Source organism: Rhinolophus ferrumequinum, chromosome 5 (assembly GCF_004115265.2).
Source record: "Rhinolophus ferrumequinum isolate MPI-CBG mRhiFer1 chromosome 5, mRhiFer1_v1.p, whole genome shotgun sequence".
Taxonomy (NCBI): domain Eukaryota; kingdom Metazoa; phylum Chordata; class Mammalia; order Chiroptera; family Rhinolophidae; genus Rhinolophus; species Rhinolophus ferrumequinum.
The window spans coordinates 37,382,612-37,404,385 of record NC_046288.1 but is presented as its reverse complement, the minus strand read 5'-3'; the positions used below and the strand labels follow the sequence as shown (position 1 = coordinate 37,404,385).

The 21,774-nt window shown below is 38.1% G+C and overlaps 1 protein-coding gene across 6 annotated transcripts in view; it reads left to right on the top strand.

Annotated features, from left to right (window-relative positions):
• The first annotated feature begins 8,871 nt into the window (after positions 1–8,871).
• The window catches only part of HNRNPD (heterogeneous nuclear ribonucleoprotein D), a 15,303-nt gene continuing 2,400 nt past the window's right edge, over positions 8,872–21,774 (top strand). The window contains exons 1-7 of one of the 6 annotated variants that reach the window (XM_033106767.1): positions 8,872–9,483; positions 11,357–11,413; positions 18,433–18,601; positions 19,271–19,432; positions 20,525–20,656; positions 21,140–21,239; positions 21,350–21,496. In XM_033106767.1, coding sequence (XP_032962658.1) covers positions 9,254–9,483; positions 11,357–11,413; positions 18,433–18,601; positions 19,271–19,432; positions 20,525–20,656; positions 21,140–21,239; positions 21,350–21,496 — 997 coding nt within the window. In that variant the 5' untranslated portion in view covers positions 8,872–9,253. The remainder of the gene's footprint in view (positions 9,484–11,356; positions 11,414–18,432; positions 18,602–19,270; positions 19,433–20,524; positions 20,657–21,139; positions 21,240–21,349; positions 21,497–21,774) is intronic. The other 5 variants (XR_004423070.1, XM_033106769.1, XM_033106770.1 and 2 more) reach the window with 5 other exon arrangements.

The following is a 21,774-nucleotide window of genomic DNA, read 5'->3' as shown; positions in this document are numbered from 1 at the left end:
CACTTTTTGGGTTTATTTTTCAGAAATCTTGACCCTGTGATTACATCAGGTAAGGATTTTTTTTCCCCCAGGCAGGTAAGAAACTTTCTGGTTCCTTATCCAGACCTCGAAGTTACACCTTGGGCTGATCATTTTCTTTCTGTAAGTTCTCCAGTGTAATTTGAAACAGCGGCTCCACTCCACAATACTTGTATCCTTTATTTCCACTATGTTATCATATTGCAGCAATTTCTTGGTAGTCTAAGGTGATAATTAACTATTTGCCTAATACCATTACTACTGGCAATAGGGTCTTTTAAAAATCTAATGGGATCCCATCCTTAAAGTTCTGTACTTCCTGGAAACCACTTCCATTACCAATAACTAGTGAGGAAAATAAAGCCAAGTATTCTGGAGTAAATATAGGGACTGAGGGTTAAGTGAATGCAGAAGCTGGAAGAGTGAAGGTCTGGGAGGTTAGAGAACATTCACTAATGACTCTGGCTTGAAGCACTGGAACAAATGAAGAAGCCAGAACTCCTGGTGAAATATAAAAAGCCAGAGCTTGTGGAGGAGTCAGTGAAGCTGCCATTTATGGTCACCTTGACTGCAAAGCAGGAGTTTGCACAGAAGTCTGAGAAGCCATTGTGTTTGGCTGCCACAACTGCAATGTGAGAGCTTGTGGTGAGATCTGAGAAGCTGGAAACTGCCACAATCTCCTGGGAGAAGAGAAGACTATGAAGCTGTCACAACCTTCTGAGAATAAAAGCTTTCTTTCTCTGTCTTCCCAATCTACCGTTGAGTACCTCTCACTGGCAAACTGTAACTCAGAACCATAAAGGAAGGGGATTCTGGGAGTTGTTCTTGGCTTCTCCTCTGCAAAGCAGAAATGGTATAAAGTGGGTGGTTGTAATACAAAGCTGACAACCAATTCAGCATAGTTGGAAAACTTTTGATTTTGAGAGATCAAATGGCAAGTCAAATTGGCTTAATAAAGGGAATTTACTGAGTCAACTAAGTCTAGAGACATGGATAGCTGTAGGCAGGAATTATCTGGTAGTTCAAGGAATGTGACCAGGACCTGGGATTCTGTCCAAGTCTTGGTAGCTCTTCATTGCTGTTTGATTCCTAATTTCACAGGCATTTTTCTGTTGCAAAACAGCTGCTGGTGGTTCCTTCAGCTACATGCTTCTTAGTTTCTGAATGACCAGTCTGTAGGAGAGTATTTCTTCACTTAAATGTCAAAGGGAAGTTCTTCAATGGGATTGGTTGATTTAGGCTTGGTGCCCTTCCCAAACCAAACGATGTGACCAGGGGTGATGAACTCATTCTGAATGAACTTGTTGTTCACTAGTGACTTGTTGTTCACTAACCCCTGTGCCAGCTCAACTGGCTTCTTCTGTTATCACTAAGAGAAAGGAAACTCTTGATGTTACGGGGCCCAAACAGCAAACGTCTGTCTACTACAGCAGCCAAAATATCAAGGACATGAAGCAGTTAAGAGAGAATAAACTCCTCCTACTATGTCCAGAGGAACTATTTGATTGTTTCATTTTTTTCAAGTGTGACTTTTTGAGCAACTGTTCTGAGAATGTTGTAGGAGGCTCGGTTCTTCTTGCCAAAGCAGTGAAAAATTAAAGATCCGCAAACCGATTAGTATGCAAGCAGGGTTTATTAGTAATACGTTCTCAGGGAAGAGAACAGGGCCTAGCTGAGATGGGTGAGAGGTATAGGCTCCTGGTCCCCTTGTCTTGAGGACTTACATAGTTTGCCGGGTGGAATGCGGGAGTTACATATTGATTTGGTGGGAAAAGGTGGTGCATGCTCTTCCACGGGAGGGCGTGACCTCCTAAGATGTGTGGAGGTCTGTTGGCTCAGATCCTTATCTTGCTTCAGACCACCTCTTGTCATCCCTTGTAAATACACATACATGGCTGGAGGCAGTTAATCAAAGTTATTTATGAGCTTTTTCTGTAAGCACTATAGGTCTCCTCCTACCTCTTCTCTTTCTCCTAGTTGTCTAACTTCTACCTAATAAGAAATCTCAGTTCTGGTGGAAGGAAGTGACTATTCTCAAGCGGTTTGTATGGGATAAGGAATATCAAGTAACTCAGAGCCACTGCAACAAAGAATAAAGCTCCAAATAGCCCCAGGCCAAGAGACACATTCCTAATTTTTTTTTTTTGAGGCTTTGAATGTTAGTTGAACCTTAATCTGAGAAACCCAAGTTTTCCGTATTATGTTCTCTTTCAATAATTATTCTCTTGACTAGTAGCTGCTATGAACCAAGTAGGGTAATTATAAAATTAGCAGCTAAAAGAAACTTAAAAGTACATTATGAAGAAAAACATGATCTATTTGGCTTCAGCCTTGGTCCCTGGGAAAAAGAAAGAAGTCTGGAGTATCCAATATCCCAGAACTCAGTTCAAGTCAAAATATTGTACTTACTGCAATGCCTGAGTCAGGATTATGAAAAAGCTCTGGACAAATCCTAGCTGTAGCAGCTAACCAAAATTTCATCCCATGGCTTCAAAAAGGGGGATAAAAAGAAGGAAAAAATTCTGAATTTAATGAAAATAGTACTCTTCTTTATTGGAAATATTATCGAGATTAATTCAGTTGTTTTATTTTTAATGATCCCTTGTTATTAGAGCATGTTTTTCTTTGTAGAAAACGTTGTTTTAGAAAAAAATAAAATCACGACATTTAAATAACACCCTATTTGTAGATTTGCCTCATCAGAACAAATTGACCATGAGAGGCCTCATAACTCATCTCCCTGACACCCTCCCACAATCCATTGTCCATAGAACATCCAGAATGATTTGGATTACTGGAATCCAGATAATTATCTTGATTATTCTGGCCACTTAAAAGTTTGTCAGGCTATCCCCTTCCCCTGCTCAAAACTCTCACATAGTTTCTCATCACATTTAAAAACAAAGTACTAGCCACAGCTTATAAGGCCCTGGGTGACCTCAGTCCTGGATATCTCTCAGGTATGATCTATTATGCTTTCTTCCCTTCCCTGTATTCAGCCAGACTGGCCTCCATTGTTCATTGAAAGTGCCAAGTACACTCCTGCCTTAGCCCTGTAGTCTTTCTAAGCTATGTTTATGGCTTTCTCTGTCACTTCCTACAGGGCTTACTCAAAGTTACCTCCTTAGAATCTTCTCTGATCACCCTAAAATAGTACATAATCTATCTCTAGCACTTTATTATTTTTCTGTCACTACCTTAAAATACATTATACCTCTAGTTATTTTGTCTGTTGTTTGCCTCTTCCAATGAATGTCAGTTCCATGAAATGAAAGACGTCTGTTTTGGACACTTACATTACCAGCACTAGAAATATACCTGTGTAACATGTTGCATGGTTGAATGTGAATGAATCTAACTAGAAATAACCCCACTATGTATGTTCTAAGAAGCATTTAGATGAATCAAGATATATTTTGGAGGTAGGAGTTGATTGATTGGGTATATGGGGTGATATCAAGGACTCCCTGATTTCTGCCAGAAGCACATGGGTGAGGAGGTTTTATTTAAGAGGAAGACCAAAGAAGCTGATTTGTTGGGAAGGGAGAGTTCAATTTTAGACATCTAAAGCTTGAGATGCCTCTGGTATATCCAAGTGGAGACGTTAAGAAGGCAGTTGGATATGTAGGTCTGGAGTGAGATGACATTGTCTTAGTGAATCCTTTTTGAGCTAGGTCTTTTTTAAATTGAATCTACAGACACCATATTGACAACTTTGTGGTTAAGCAGAACTCAGACCCTACAATAGACTTGCTGATGTCAAATCTGACAGTTTACAGTAACGAGGCCTCTATTTTCTCAAGTGAAGTGAGCGCTTCCTAACAACCGGGAATGATACTTACTGTTTGGGCAACTGGTCACTTCACCTAAACTCACCAGCTAATTCTTCAACAAAATGCTTAAATCCTACTGAGGGTCTTCTGCAAGTTAAGTTGCTGTTTAATATGGTTGTTAGAAGAGCTCAAGTATGTGTACCTTGCATAGGAAATGGGTTCTTCCTGTTTCTTCTGGACACTGTTTATTCTAGGTTACTGAATGGAATGCATATTCTACTTAAAAAAATTTGAGCATAGGATATGCTTGGCCCATTTGTAGAGTATTTACAAGGTTAAAATGGACTCCTTAGGTGTCTGTACATCTTGTCCTGGGTAAAAGCGATACCAGTTTCAACCTCAAATGTATTTTTTTTGCCTCTTACAATTACTCTAGTTTTTTCCGCAGTTATTGCTTCACAAAGGCTGAATTCACTATTTCAATGTTATCTTAAACACACTGGAACCTCCTTAAGCAATGGAATTTTGATGTCATGGACATTGAGAGGGGATACTGCTTCCTTGGGTGGTTTGGTCCAGTTTAATACAACGCCAATGTACAATCTTCAGCCACTTAAACATTAAATTCTTATCTGTGCATGTGGAATAAAAGTTTGGTTTTTCTCTTTCTTAAGGAATTTGACGTGTCAGAAAGTGGTTTGAGGAAGTGCTTTTATGCCACTGATGAAGAGGAGCCTTTTTTAGGTAGTGTGGATATGTAGAACATTGTCTTTGCTCTCCAGGAACTCATGATCTAGTATAATTGTTTATTTTTTAGAAAGAAACAGTGTAAATTTTTTAATAAAAACAATCCCATAACATTTATTGTCATCTAATAACAACATAAGGGTAATGAAAGCAATGTAAATATTTAAGAACTATACTCCTAACAAAGGACACCTAAAAAAACCCCACAAACTATATTGCCTTCTCAACGATTTCTCACTTCATTAGTCATTTCTAGTTGGAGACGCTTTGGAGCAGAATATAGGTAACCCCGTATAACACAGTTGTTCGGTTCCTAAAAAAAAAATGCCATGTTATGCAAATCCATGTTACACAAACAAAAGTAGTACAAGAAAAAGGGTTACGTTCCAAAAATTTAAAAAACATACTATTGTATTTTTATAATTGAGAAGTATCTTTATTAAAGCAATTTTCACCAAAAGTATAACATATTTATATTAAATAATGTTTCCTTAGTCATCACTTCTAAGCACCGTTAACTGAGGGTGCTTTCATCAAGATATCTTCATCCTCTGAAGTTTCCTTAGCATTATCTTGACTTCTGTACTTTTTGCAAAAAAATCTGTTATTTTAGATTGCTTGCTTTTAGCTGAGAGATCTTTATAAATTTCGTTCTATGGTGCTAAGCACTTGTGAAGTTCTCAAACTTTGTGCTTCTTTTAGTGGAAGGATCTTCATCTAGGAAATATAGCTCCAACTATTCGGTTAAGTCTAGGCCTTTCTTTACGCTTTTTAAAGTGTTTAACTTCTTCGTTTTCACCTGTGCTATCATCCCCTGAATTTACGTTTTTCATTGCATGAAGATTGAGAGATTTATAAACCAGCACAGGTTTTACCGTGTTATCACCTGAAGCATTACTGCACATAAGTAATGTTATGCGGGTTTTGATGCCTTAAAACCTGGTGCAACTTTTTCAGTTTTTTAAATAAATGTTCTCCTGGGCATTTTTTCCCACCAATGGCAGGTCTCCTTGGCATTAAAAACCTGATGTCTTGAATATCCACCCTGTTCAATAATTTCTTGCAATTCCTTTGGATAAGTTTTGGCAGCTTCTTTATCAGCTAAGGCACTTTCTCCTTGTATTTTTAGGTTTTGTAATGAAAAACGTTTTCTAAAACGGTCAAACCACCCTTTGCTAGCTAGCAACAAAGTCAGGGTTAATAGCAGATTCTCCATTTTCCTTTAAATAATTGTAGACTTTTAAAGCTTTCTATTTAATAACATGTCCACTGGAATCCGTTTTTTTGAACAGTCAGCAATCCAGATACTAAGGGCTTTTTCCATCTTCTCAATTATTGGTGCTCTGGGATGAGATGTCATATTTGCGGAGATAGAACCAGCAGCAATGGAAACTCTAATTTTATGTTCCTTTTTCTGTATAGTCCGGATTGTTGCTTCATTTAAACCCAAGGTTTTTGCAACATGATACTTTTTCCCCCTTTTCAAGCCAATCCAAAATCTGTAATTTTTGTTCTAGAGAGATGAAATGTCTTTTAAGAGGTATCATTTTTCTTCCGCCAGACATAGTTCAGGGCTACAAATTAATGTAGTAAAAAGAAATACTACAAAATAATGTAGTAAAAAGAAAAACACAAAGTTTTAAAATATGTACTTAATACTCCACAAACAAAATGGATTTAAAATTCTAATAAATTTTAAAATTCTGCAGTCAAATCTGATATGACATCCATGCTTGAATGAAAAATTTCAAACGAGGTATCTTTTGCTCTTAAAAGCTCTTAGTATTAAGCTCTGTGTTATTCGGGGATTTCTCTAATTTCGAGTGAGATATATTTTTGCTCTTAAAAGTTCTTATTATGCTCTATGTTGTTTGGGGATTTCTCTAATTCTCAAACCGTGTTAGAGTAAAACAGTGTTCTAGGATGCTGTGTTGTACGAGGGTTTTCCCCAATTCTTGAACCGTGTTAGAGCGAAACCCTTTTATAGAAGTGTTGTGTTATATGGGGTTACCTGTAATATTACATCCTTTTAGAATAATCCGATCCAGCTGTTTTCGTGACTTTGTTTTAGAATGAATCTCTTTAGCACCATCTAGTAAGATGTTCATATACTTATCAAAATCGATGATACAGCCCTCTATCTGCATATTCACTTGCTCATAAGGCAACACCTGAATCCGAGATCCATTTTGCAAGCATCTGAAGATGAGGTTGACAGGCTGTACCATCACCTTCACTTTTTGGCCCTGGCCATGATATACATTGGTGGGAGTTGACAAAGATCACACTAACCCACAGGCTACCTCAGAAAGCTACTTCCAGAATACAGAACCAGAATAGGAAGCCCAATTGCATATTTAGAATAACAGAAGTAAGGATACAGGGCTGTTAGAGTGATTAATTCTCCCTCAGGGAGCCTGGGAAACCTCACCGAAGTAACAGTTGATTAGGGTTTTGAAGGGTGAATAGTTTACTAAGCAGATGAGGAACGTGAGAAGAACTAGGGTTGAGTTCTAAGAATGCTGGGTGGATTTAGGAGCATAGAATGCAGAGATTTGGACCGTAATATATTGAGATATGACTGATACGGTATCATCCCTACTCACGTAGCATTAAAAGTGTTAGCTTTAAAATAATTTTATACAAAGTTTTATATAAATTCCAAGAAGTTCAGAAACTACTGGGCTACATGTGCATTGAAATGAACCTTTTGGGAAAGTCTATTACTAAAAGGAAGAGCATGTCTAAAGTTGTCTTAAGAGCAAAAGAACCCATTCTTGATGACAGAAAAGATTCAAGATACCTCCCTTCAGGCGATATTAGTTGTCTCTAAATTGGAATATTTGGTTTGAGCACAATATCCACTTTCTTCCTGGCTACTATTTTGACAGGTGGAGATATACCCAAAGTCCCTACTACTTGATCTAAGATACCCATTCTTGGCATTGCCTGGCATTTGCTTAATATAGGAATTCAGAACGATTATGTTTTTTAAAACGTTTTCATAACTTGATTTGTATTCTTGAGTTTTAATTATTCTGTTATGCAAATTCTGCTCACTGGATTAATTTAAAAAATTACATATTTTTAATCTTCAAAATTTTTTGGACAGTGTTCAACTGAGAGAAATTCATTTAAATACATGGTGGAAAACAACTAAACTGTTTGCTGAATTTTGCACTAGTCTGTTTCCGCAGTGCCTGGGCACATGCTAAACAGGAAAATAATTATTTATTGACTAAAGAAGTACCTAAAAATTACATTTTCTTCTGAGTATACTGCAGGAAGCTGCAAATCCCAAAGCCCGAATAATCTAGTTCCTAGCAATGGCATTTGGGATTTCTAATGGGTCTGTTAAAAAACTTTACTATTACCCAGCATGAAACGCCTAGCGGTGTTTAAAAAACACACCCAAATCCTATAACACAACATACTCAGAAACCTTGTAAAGATGACTCACAGCATTTTTACATTCTATTTAATAGAAGGACTAAAAATCATTAAATTAAATGAACCCTTAGTTGATCCAACACACTTTTCCAACTCTTAGTCTCTTCAAAGAATCGTGGTAAGTGTTAAGATCTTTAAACAAAGCAAGGAAAACAATCCCGGTTCCTTAAAATATGCAAGTTACCTACTTCTTCGGACGAAAAATTTCAGGAGAAAAACAGGCAAGGAAAAAAATCTTACTTGGAAAGCAAATCTTAAAAGAAAAAGAAGCCCTAACCGCCAGCGGTCTCGGCCTGCCCGCCCCAGGTCGAAAGGGCGGTGGCGACAGCCAGGGAAACTTCAATGTCACCTGGTCGCGGGCGACGAATCTGCGGCAGTCCGTGCACGCGCGGAGTCCGCCGCGGCGCCTCGCTCCGCGTACGGTGAGCCAGGCGTCCCCAGGCACCGCTCTGGACAAGTGAGACGCACGGGGCCGAAACCTGAGGGCAGTCTTCTTTCTCGGGCCCGGAACTTCTATGACATAAGCCGCCGAGTGTGCGACGCCCCTTCCCCACCCCAACGCCGCAGACACAGAGTACAGTCCCCTTCCGGGAGGTGCTACCACACCCAGCCCTACGCCCGGTCTCCACCCGCTGCTGGGGGATGTGAGGTGGGCGGGTGAGAGGACTCCAGGAACCCTCGGAAGGGCGGGGGCAGAGGGAGGGGCACCTCTAGCCGTGCATTCGAAACAGCGCTCCTTGTTCTCGACGGTCCCCGCGCGGCTGTCTTATCGAACGCCATTTCCGGTTCCTTTTAAAGGCCCCACGCTGTGCGGCGCGGCGCTAGCGAGGAAGGTATAAAAGGGAGGGAGAGGGCGGGACCGAGAAGGAAGGAGGGAAAAAAAATAGCGGTAGAAGGGGCGGGGGAGGCGCAAAGGGCGCGCTCGCGCGTCACGTGACCGGGACGCGCCGTTCTTCCGTCGGCCATTTTAGGTGGTCCGCGGCGGCGCCATTAAAGCGAGGAGGAGGCAAGAGCGGCCGCCGCTGCTTCTTATTCTTTTTTAGTGCAGCCGAAGAGAGCCGGAGTGCGCGCAGCGCGAGAGTGGGAGGCGAGGGGGGCAGGCCAGGGAGAGGCGCAGGAGCCTTTGCAGCCACGCGCGTCTTGTCTGTCTTGTGTGCTTCGCGCGGTACAGCGAGCGCGCGGCAGCGGCGGGGATTACTTTGCTGCTAGTTTCGGTTCGCGGCAGCGGCGGGTGTAGTCTCTTCGGCAGCGGAGGCAGTAGCGCTATGTCGGAGGAGCAGTTCGGCGGGGACGGGGCGGCGGTGGCAACGGCGGCGGTAGGCGGCTCGGCGGGCGAGCAGGAGGGAGCCATGGTGGCAGCAGCGCAGGGGGCAGCGGCGGCGGCGGGAAGCGGAGCCGGGACTGGGGGCGGAACCGCGGCCGGTGGCACCGAAGGGGGCAGCGCCGAGTCGGAGGGGGCGAAGATCGATGCCAGTAAGAACGAGGAGGACGAAGGGTGAGTAAGGGGCGGCCGGGGATAGCCAGGCCCAAGTAGTCCCCCCTCCCCCTCCCTATTCTCCGCCATTAGGCCTCGTTCCCGCTCTCCGCCCGCCCTCCAGGCCCCTGTGCAGCCTCCTCGCACAGTCCCCTTTTCTACGATGGGTTCCCCGGGATTTTCAGATCCTTCTTCCCCTGCCTGTTTGTCGCCCCCTCCCCCATCACACACGTTTCCACCTTTAGCCGTCACCATGCTGCTCCCCGGTCCGCCCTCCTTCCCTCCCTTGCTCTGGATCTCCTCCCACCTACTTAGCCGCCAGGATTTTTTCCCGCCTGTCGAGGGGTACCTTTTTTTTCTCTGTCTCCTCCGTTCCCCGTTTCTTCAAGTCCCGGACATAAAAACCAGACGCCAGAGCTTTTATGCTTGGATAACTGAGTTTTATTTGGTGCTTCTCCCAACATCCTGAGACGACGCGATTTTTTTTTTTTTAAGTAAGCACATGCTTTGGTGAACGTGTGGGGTGCCCACCTTTGCTCCTCCCGTTTCGGCTTCAGGCCTACTTTTTTATTTTTCATTTTGATTAAGTTTCCCCTCGACCTCTTCGTTTTTCTACTGTGCACTGTCGCACAACGGTTTAGTTACATAGTCCCTACTTCTCAGCCTAGGGAACAAATTGGGCTAGGTGAAATTCCGCGGGTCGCCTGTTGGTACGTTGGTTTTGCTCCACGGCTTTCGTTAAGTTTCTTGTCGGCGGGGCCTGCACTTGACTGGAGCTGTTCTACCTCCCACCTCTGGCTTGCTGGCTGCCCTTCCCCCACCCGCCGAGTTATTCTAACCGCGCACCCTTTTCGCGCTCTCAGCTGTTGGGTTCCCCAATTGTTTGTACACATTGTACTCTTCATTTGTTTTATTTTTTCTGTGCCACTTCCATTTTTTACAAAACCCTTTTTTCCCCACTTGGTGCCCAGGATCCTTTTTTGGTCTCTCTTGATTTCTCCTTCCCGCTCTTACCCACTGTTACAGGAGGCCCACCAGCCTTTTAAAAATGAACAAATCCTGTATTGTGCTATGGCATGACTATTTTTTTTTTTGCAGGTTTCTAAGTAGTAACTTGCTTCCTCCAATTGGAGCTCGTTGTATATATTACTTAAAGCTGCACTTAATACATTAAAATGCAGTCTTTGGGAGCGGGAGCATAATACAGGAGTTAGCAGGAGGGACTAAATCAGGTTCTTTTTGGGTGTTACTCTTGTTCCCACTACTGACTACTGATCTTGGGTTAATGCTTCCATTCCTTTTTGTGGTGTGATTTTTTTTTTCCCCACTGTAACAGAAGAAGGGTGTTGGAAGGTAAAAGGAATAAAATGTCGCTTTAACCCAGTATTAGAAAACACGATTTCTTTTATTGGGAAAGAGCACAGGTTTGGAGGGGGGAGAGAGAAGCACTTTGGAGTATAGTACTTCATCTCAGTCCAGGCAGACTAAAACTAAAATTTTGATTGGTTCGGCTGTTAAATGCTAATTGTTCTGACTTCGGGAGAGTGGAGGTGGGATGGGCAACTAGCTTTTCTTAATTAATCAATCTTTAATATATAGCTTAATTTAAGAAAAGAATATGTTAAATATTTGAAAACTTAAGCCTTTAATATTTTGGTTTTCGTTTTCTGAATTCTGTTCCTTGGACAGAGGCACCAAAATGATTAATTGTGTAACCTGCTGTTTGGGGCAGGCTTTCTGTTAGACCTGATTTTTCAAATCACAAAGCAGCTGCCTTTGTAGTTATCTACTGTTGAACTGAAGTATAAATGAATTAAAAGTTTTTAACCCTAACAATGTCAAAAACTAAAACTAGAATTTTGATTGGTTGCTGTACCGGTTGTTAATTCCCTAGCCATTCAAACTCCTCCCCACGACACTCTGAAGCAGCGACGGCACAGCGGGAAGAATGGTAAAACTTTTAATTTTATTTCTGTATTATAAAGGTTTCAGTAGTCATAACTTGCAGAGGCTGTGTTTTGGTTGGTTGCCCATTGACTCCCCAGGAAATTCTAGACATTAGTACAGTAGGATATCTTGTACCTGGGATATAAAACCTTTTTAGGCATCATGAATGATCTTTGGGCAAAACTGATGCCATTACATGGTTTTTGGTCTGTGGTAATGCATGTAATTGTGGTTTGGCCAATTGAAGCTTAATATAGTTAGTAATGGTATTTTTTTAACTGGGTAAGAAAAAATATTACTGTAATTTCAAATATGATCTGTTTTTGTTAAGAATGTTTTTGAAATTTTAAGTTCAATGCTAAATGTGAAGGTTACGTGCTATAAAATCTTGTGTTTAAATGTCTTGCATGTTATACTGAAATATGGAGATGTCAAAAGCAAAACTGTTTAAAGTAGTGTATGTGTATTATGCAAAAATGTATGTTTTTTTAATCACCAACCATATTTGTAAATATAACTTTAATAAGAATTGGATATGTACTTTTCAGAGGTGGGCTTATGTGGCTTGCCACTACAGCTCTTAAATCAGATTTTTTATTTTGTGTGATTTGGCTGGAATGTTAATTATAGTTGGTTGGTTGACATGTATTCACAGTTGCATGACTTCTCTTTGGAAGGCTGGTAGGTTGAATGACTGTTGTTTTCTTTATCACTCCCTTCCCCTAAATGTCAGTCTTTCTGTCTTTAGGATTATATTTGAGTTTTCCAAGAGTTTGTATCCACCACCACTGGAGTTTAGAGGGCCAGTAATTTGCAGATAGTTGACTTATATGTGTACAAATTCTATCTTAAGAGCCCAGTTGGGATAACATTTAAATTTTACATGAGCTTTGCTTATTACTGTATTGTCATCCACTGAAATCTGTCCAATTTCATATTAGAGATAAGCAGACTGAAGCAGTAGGCTAAAGGGAAAAGGAAAAAATGAGTCAGTTTCACACACAGGATAAAAATGTTTCTGATGAAAATGATACCTTCTCTTTGGCACTGATCAATTTCACTGCTAATAGTGGGCAAACTAAGATTAAACTACTTGGCCTTTCTGCTGAATTACATATTTCAAATCTCACGTAAGCAATTATTTTCAGTAATTTGAAAGGACCATAAACTTAGATTTGAAGGTCACTGTTTTGATTCTTGTAAGAATTATACTTGCCCTGCTACCTATACTATATGTATAACTTAACAAGCTTCTAAATGGCCTCTTAGGAAAAATGGAAAATTAAATGTTTATAGTTAATGAACATTTTAGATTCTGGCCAATTATCCACCGAAAAGAGGATTTTACTGAGGTTCATTTAAGTTTAGCAAGTTTACATTTAACAAATAGTGTTTCATTTTTAAAGTCTGATATTTGACTTTTTAAAGTTACCCGGTCACCCAGTCTCAATCCTGTTACAGATATTTTTTTCTTTTTGAACAAAAAAAAGAATCTCAAGACTGTTAAACTTCTTTTTGGTGTCTGTGCACTTGGCACCCTATCTGTTCTTTTCTCTCTCCTAGTTTGAGGGAAATTGGGCAGCAGTTTCATTATAGTCTGAATAGTGAGTATAAATAAGACTGCTTAGCAGATATAAAATCTAAATTTAATTTCTTAAACATTTCTGTGTGCATTTGATCCTAAAAATGTTTAAAAAATCAATTTGTTGTAGACTTAAACGATTTTAAAATTTTGAATATAAGAATAAACAGCTGTTTTTCGGAGAGCATTCTTGTTAACACCTAGTGAATGTTTCCTCAGCTTACTATGGTCCGTTAGAATAATTACTCATTTCCATAGTAAAATGCCTTCCTGAGTTCGCCTCATTTTTATCTTTACAACTTTAACATCTTTAGTTTTTACTTAGAAGCATTTGCAGTGGAATTTCCCATTTTGATTTGGACCCATTATGTACTCTACAGGGTTGCAGTTCTTTTAGGGTGGGTACTTTAAAATTAATGTCTGGCAAAATATACATGCCATGTAGCAGGCTACCTGAAGGTAATTTTTAAAACCTCATTATCAGTGAAAAACTACAATACTGTGTTAGGTTTCAGACAATTTTGCAAGATTGGATTGGGCAGGAAGCAAAATAGTCCCATTAAGTTATCATAGGACAACAATACTTTTCTAATGACAGGATGTTTGATTTAGTCCTCTAATAGTGTATAAGCTCAAGTGTGATTCTTCCTGTTTGGGAATTTAGTGAATTCTGCCATAGGTTGTCTCCTGTCTAATTTTTAAGAAATGGGAGTACACGTGTTTTTGTTTTAAATAGTTGAGATTTATAGTCTATACCCTAGGGGCATTCTGAATATTGTTTGCTTTGTAAAACAAATACTTTTAGAGCAGTCTCATGCCACCTTTACTGGCCTTTGATTCAGTAAAGTTGGGTTTACTATAAAGTTGAGGCCCCTGAATAGATGGGTCTGAATTTTAAAAGCATTCTTTGGAACCGTTGACAGGTTTCCAGTGTTAAAATTGCAGAAATTGATGCCCCCAAATCTGAAAAATGACGACCCTATAAGAGAGGAGTATTAAATTCTCTCCATTTCAAATTCTTATCGCTTATGAAAGATACTAAAAAGATACTTAGCGCTTATGAAAGATACTGACCTTTTGGGTTTGGAATTGGAGAATATCATTAAGTTTTTCAGTGCTGATTTTTAAGATAAATATACTTGCCTTAAGCCTTGTTTTTTTTCCCTCAAGTCATGTGGCCTCTTCTATAAAGTAAGTGTATATTTACTGTGTACTTTTAGTATTGCCTGGGTATTCTGTCATCTGTAAGGCTGCCCTAATATAAGAAAGTTTTGAAATTACTGTGATTTATGGCCAACATGTAGGATGATTAGTTTTATTAGCCTTCAAGTGATACATGACTTGCTTGAAAGCACTTAAAACGGAATAGAATAATAACTTTTTTCCTATTCCACTTAAAGCTGTGCACCGCAAGTGTGTATGGATGGGTTCACAAATGGAGTGAAACATAACTTCTGTTAGTCCAAGTTTTATTTCACTTTAGTTTTGCTTCAACGTTTTAGTAGATAGGGCACTGAAGTGGATGCTGGAAGCGTGGGATCTGTTTCTGTTACTTCACTTCCAACAGTGTGGTCTCAGGTAATATAACATGTTTGTTACTTGGTTTGCTCATCCATGTGTTGGAAACAATGCTCACCAAAGGAAGATTGACTCCGTAGCCTGCTTTCATAGCTTGTGTGTATATATCCTGTGTCTTAATAGTTGATACTGCCAGTGGTTTACTCCTGTGGAGTAAAGGTAAGCATGTTTTAGTTTCTGGAGTATTATATTGTACATTGGAGCTAGACATTTAAGAGTATTTGGGGGTGGGTTGCGGGGAGACTGTATTACTGGCAGTGTTTGGCCAGTAATCAAGGTGACAGTTTTAAGTATTGGGTCAAGTTCTGTAAATTCCTACTTACACTTGAAACTATCACAAAACCCAAACAGCTAGGAAAAATTTCCCTCTTTAGTCTTACGAGAAAGATAGATAAAAACTCTAAGCAAATACTCAAAAACTCTCAGCAAACAGACTCGTAGACAATGTCATAGAATGAATCTTCTATAATTTTTCCCATATACTATTGAAAAGTACATGATTTTAAAGCATTGCAAGATTCTGAAATTTCTTATGAAGGTAAAAGTTATTTTCTTAGTGTTGATAATCTAAGTTAATTTCCAATAGAAATCTTTATAGAATTGTGAATGTGTAGTAATCTCAGTTAACCAGAACATTAACCTCTAGGTTAAGGAAACCCCATTCCTTAACCTCTAGGTAAATGTACCTTATAAAGCTGATTGAGAGTTTATTTTAAAAGTACAAGATGTCATTCCTTCCTTGGAATTAAATGAAGTAAAGGGAGATTTGGGGTTAACCATTTAAAAGTTTATTCAAAACCTGTCATATTTATTAGTTATTGTGATTTCTACTTAATTATCATTTTTTAGTCATTTAAGTTCATGTAGTATGAAGTAATGAGATTTAATATACTAGGCTAAAGGGATTTTTTTTATTGACTTGTAAAGCTATTCCAAAGATTGTTTTTTTACACAAACTCTAGAATGATTACCCTAGCATGTTATGCTGTCTAGTTGCAAAAAGTAAACCCATCCCTTTTCATTATAGGTAACTAGTAACTTTAAAATAAATTTATAATTTCTAAGGCAAAAAATCATTTATGTGTTGGTGGGATTTTGTTATACTTAATGTCATTTTAGGATTTTAAAGGAATAATTACAATGATAAAATACCAGAAAATTTATTTAAATAAGGGTTAGTGGTGTACTTGAGTAACATTACTCTAAAAGCGACATGATTAGCTAGTCACGTTATGTACTTGAAATGTAAATCATATTTACATTGCATTGTATTTTTTAAACTGTCAGAACTTATGAAACCACGTATGGAAGATTATGATTTGTTAGGAAGTGTTTGAAAGTTACAGAATTTTTTTGGGTCCCTATTCCAAAATTGGGAGGAACTGTAATGGTGCTTTTAATTTTACTTTGAGATGTTTCATGGTAAAGACTTGTTAGAGAAGTATCTTAAATAAAATACTGTTGGCTTTGGAGTGTTAAACCTAGTGATCTCGATAGTATAGAAAATAAGTTTTTTGGATGGGAAGAAAACAGTATTAAATCAGAACATTTTCCACCAGCCAGCACTGCTCCTTATGTATTACCATTTATATTTTGAAATTATTCCTTAACTAAAATTACTGGTGATTATGTAGAGTACAGATGAGTCACCAAGATATTGGAACTATATTTTAAGAGTCTTAGACAACCTAATTTCCAGTCTATGTATTTTTTACATGGAATACTTAAAAATTTCTGGGTTAAGTCTGAAAATAACCTTAGGATCCATTTATATAAAATCCATCTTGGCCTTTTCCCCTTAATGTTGGAAACTTCATATAGCCCATTCAGATTTTAAAAAATTCCACTAAGTAACTGCAAATATTGCTTTGTTAAATTATATTTAGATTGTGCCCTATCACTTTTAAATGACTTGTTTTTATTGAGCACTTAGGATGCATCAGACTGTTCTGTGCCCTTTTAGTGTGTTTGTTCATTTAATCCTCACATATATATGATGTATGCTCTTAGTCTTTTTTTTTTTCTTTTACAGATGTGGAAACAATCTTGGAATTTCCCCCCCTTAGGGTCATACAGTTAGTAAGTGGTGGAGGTAGGATTTAAACCCAGGCAGTTGGGCTTACTGCCTCTATAAATTTACTTTATCAGTATGTCCCACAAATCGGCCTAAATTCCTAAATGACACTGCACAGCATTTAGATAAGTCACCTGCACTGGGTTATGTAACTATTCCTGTCATTTAATATTATATGGCGTAATATCAGTATCTTAAAAGCAAAGAGATTTCAATTGTTGAGTAGGTGTTTTACATTTAGTAGCCTTTGGGCTGTTAAATAGCTTATAGGTAGGATTACAAAATTCAACTTTGTTAATAAAATACTGTAGATGAAGTCCTACATTTTAATTGGAATTATGGATTCACTACAACTAAGGATTAAATTTTAAACTTACATTGCAGCATTAGGGGCCCATTTTTGTTGCTGCTTGTTTTCATAAGAACAAGTCTTATGATATAGTTTTAACTTGGCTGCTTGAAGATTTTTCTGAAGTTCTGTCCCTACTTCATTGTAAAGTATTTGCACATCTCTGTAGGAGTGATAGCAACTTGAAAGTTATTCTTTGTATTCAGGGCAGCAGAGGTAATCTGGATGGACAATACTCACTATGCTTTAAGCAAGATACAATAATATAACATACAGAAAATTTAAATTGGTATCATCTTAAGCCATCATAATTTGAGGGGGAGAGCATGTCAGAAGATGATGTTCTAGAGAGGCTAAAATCAGTTCCCATTTGTTCAGAATTACGATAACAGACCTTTTCTTACTATACTATACTGTTACATCTTGGTGTGCCTACTGAGTGAAGATGGAATGAAGTTAATATGTTCCGTTTAGTAAAGATAGAATGGATTTGGTCGTTTGTGTTCATTGTAGTATTTTTACCTGTCTGGTTGTCCTGTAATACTGTCCGGCAGTATAAGAGCAGAAGAAAAAAGTGCTTATTGGGGCTACCAAAATGGTAATGCATTTGCCTCAGAAGAGCCACTTGAGCTCTTGGTCAGAGACTTTACTTTTACACAAAATTACCCAAAATGATTTCACCTTAAAATTTGGAGTAATATTTGGTCTTAAAGTGTCTTGGTGGTTTCTATTTACCGCTGGTCACTTTAAGCATTTTGAAGGTTTAAATATTGCTGGTTAACTGAGGTTCTACTGTAAATAAATCATCTAGGTTAATTAGTGGATTGTGCTTCAGTGGATAATTCTTTCTGTTCACTGAATTGTTTACATGATTACCTTTGTCTTTAAGGACTCTTAGCACATCAAAAGCTTGGTTTACGACTTAATTGTGAGACTTAGAATTTTCCATTTTATGTGCTAAGAGTTTTGTTGATAACTGTTACACAGAAAGGAGCTTCAGCATAGACATGCTGTTGCTGTGATCAATGGGGACCGCATAGCCATGTTAACAAGTATAATGAAGATTTGGAAGAGAAATGTGGAGCTAAAATTCTTTTTTGCTGTTACCAGTTTTTAACATGTAAGTTAAGAAAGACAATGTACAATTTTTTACTTTGAGGATAGGTACATTTGTCTTTTTGGCAAGTCAAAGGAATCAGCTGCTTGCTCACTATATCGTAATTACACAGGTGCAGCAGTGATAGAGCAAACCTTTTCAGAACTGGACTAGAGTGTTTTTAATATGTGGTCGTGTAGGAAGAATGACATTTTCATATACTGCCCCGTAAATTAGTGCAGTTTGGAAAAGGTATTATTGATGTGGATACTTAAGGCAAAGTTTGATTTTTTTATTTTACTTTATTTTTTTTAGCATTTTAATTTTCCTTTTTGTCTTTACAGGAAAATGTTTATAGGAGGCCTTAGCTGGGACACTACAAAGAAAGATCTGAAGGACTACTTCTCCAAATTTGGTGAAGTTGTAGACTGCACTCTGAAGTTAGATCCTATCACAGGGCGATCAAGGGGTTTTGGCTTTGTGCTATTTAAAGAGTCGGAGAGTGTAGATAAGGTAGTGTGTTACGTATTCTCATCTGTTAATATAAAATATGTGGATAATTTGACAAAATTAATTGGCCCATTATTTATGATTTCCCATTTTTCAATAAGAGGAAGGGATACAGTTCTTGCCAGTACGTTTTAATGAAGAGTCCAATTCAAGAATTGTTTACTAAGCCAAGAATACTTTAATAAAAAATTAAAAATATGCCTAAGTATTAAAAAATGGTTTACTGAAGACCTTCTGTGTGTCAGGCTCTACTAAATGTAAATTAACTTTTAAAATACTGAGATTTAAAGATGCCTGATTAAAAGGATGTGCTGTGACAAGTTCATAGAAATACAGAGCTTGAAATTTGCCAGGCAACAAATTTTAGTCATCATTTTAGTCTTGGGCTAAGGGAACGTAGCAGTCATGTTTATATTGCTGATAGTTAAAGGTGTGATATTTTCTGGTTACTGATAAAATTTTTGTCTCTCCTCCCCATTCTTACCAACCTTCATGTTTAGACAACGATGTATATTAGCTGCTGTTACATCATCACAGTTTGGCAGTTTAATCATAAGCCAGTCAATATATGCCTACCATTAGCTATATTTAACTATAATTATTTTTAAGTAATAGTCTCTGAACTTTAGTTAAGATACACATATTTAAAATGAAAAACTTCAATTTCCTTAGGTCATGGATCAGAAAGAACATAAATTGAATGGGAAGGTGATTGATCCTAAAAGGGCCAAAGCCATGAAAACAAAAGAGCCTGTTAAAAAAATTTTTGTTGGTGGCCTTTCTCCAGATACACCTGAAGAGAAAATAAGAGAGTACTTTGGTGGTTTTGGTGAGGTATGTGATAATGTTTTGAACCAGTTCCCCTCCCCCCGAACCCCCAAAATTAGTGTGGATATAATTGTCACATTAAGGGTTTTTAACAGTTTTGAAGTTTGGGCAGATTATGTGATTATTTTTGCAATAATGATACTGTATAAATATTTTACTAGCAGATCTTTGAGGATTAGATGGTTACGTTTTTCTCATTTATTGAGGAACTTTAGGCATAGGGTACACAAAGATGAAATAGACATTCTTATCTTGAGGGATTTACCAGATTAAGAGAAGAAATAAAAATACAAACAACATGAAGAAATCCAGGATTGGAGTACCTGAGATAGAGAAGAAAATGGTTCAGTTGAGAATAAGAAAGGAATGAAGAATAGGGTACCAGAATATCTTCTCAGTTTAAACACATAATATGTGCAAGTTTTATGAGGCTAATTACAGCCTTAGTGAAATAGTGAGAGAGAAGTTCCTTTTATGAATTAATGATTTAAAGCTAAGATGGGAAATTTGTGGCGTTGGGCCCCAGATACAGCATATAGACGTATGTTACTTGATTCAAACAATGCGTGTTTTATTAGTATTTAGGAATTGAGATGTTTCCCTCAATAATCTGGATATCTAGTTTTTCTCTAATGTTTGTAAGAGCAAGCAGCATTGGAACTGCTTTCTTGCATGGCAGTAGCTGTCTATGATGAGTAGTAGCTTCCACCTTGGGATGGTCATACATTCGTCAGTTCAGGGGCCTTCATGAACTCCCCATTTTTCTCCCAAATGCAGTTAATTTTGTTTTTCTTAAAATTGACTGTTTCCTTTTGCTTGATTTTGGTGGACATTTGAGTTTATGACCCTTGAATTAGGTAGCAAATAGTACCCTGTGAAGCTTGTTTTTACTATAAACAGGTTTGAAGAAATTTTATGTGGAGTGGATATTCTAATTTGAAGAATTCTTTTGAAAGGTTAGAATTAACAGGGAGAGGGACACAGTAGAATAGAGCTTGAGGGCCAAATACGTTTTCTTTGTATACTTTTCCCCATTAAACTTGTGCTCTTATTATTAATAACATGCAAACTAAAGTATTAAAACTTTCTTGATATCAGGTGGAATCCATAGAGCTCCCCATGGACAACAAGACCAATAAGAGGCGTGGATTCTGCTTTATTACCTTTAAGGAAGAGGAACCAGTGAAGAAGATAATGGAAAAGAAATACCACAACGTTGGTCTTAGTAAAGTAAGTTAGCATCCATTTAATTGCAGACTTGTAAACTAACTTGTTGTAAAGAGTTTAATCATCTAGCTTTCTGTAAAGGCTTCAGTTGGCATGCTTGTGCTTTAAAGATGTCTCATGTGCTCTTTATTCATCAAAGTCACTGAGCAACTATTTTTGCTTTCATTGGGGAACAGTGAACTTTTGTCTAAGCTTTTTTATTTTTAAGTGAACTTTTGTCTAAGCTTTACCAAGACATATTTTGAGGACAAGTAGAATATAGTAACATTTCAAGCAAATACTTCTTTGATGTCAGAAGTGATCATTTAAGTACTAAAGATTTTAATTGATAAACTGATTTTGAGGAAAGTATCACATTAGCCAACTGTATTTTAGACAGTATTGGCTATTGTGGTTATATTAAACTTTGCTTTCTTTTTTGTTTTTGTCTTTATTATTCGACTTGTTTTCTTGATTCAGTCTAATAACATAATTTTTCTCTTTTAGTGTGAAATCAAAGTAGCCATGTCGAAGGAACAGTATCAGCAACAGCAGCAGTGGGGGTCCAGAGGAGGATTTGCAGGCCGAGCTCGTGGAAGAGGTGGTGGTAAGCCAGAGCCTAAGTTTACTATCTTAAGCTTTTCTGCTTTTTAATTATCCTGAAGTAAAGATCTTTGCTGATCTTCTGACTTTAGTGAACCTATTAATGTGCTGCAGGCCCCAGTCAAAACTGGAACCAGGGATATAGTAACTATTGGAATCAAGGCTATGGCAACTATGGATATAACAGCCAAGGTTACGGTGGTTATGGAGGATATGACTACACTGGTTACAACAACTACTATGGATATGGTGATTATAGCAGTAAGTACTATACTTTTTATATTAACTGCTATTTGACATTTATTTTGTACAAATTTGGATAGGTAGAAAGGTTAGTGTAGCCTTGCCAAGTGCAAACTTCCTCAGGTTTCAAATTCCTGGAAACTTGAAACTGCAGCCATTTTTATTGCTAGGTTCCTCCCAGCCTGTACCACATGCACACTATAAAAAGGGTAAGGTGTATGTGTGCTTCTGTATATGTATGCTGGGCTTTTGTTTTTCTTGTGTTTGAATACTAAGGTTAGGTCAGGTCTTGTAAG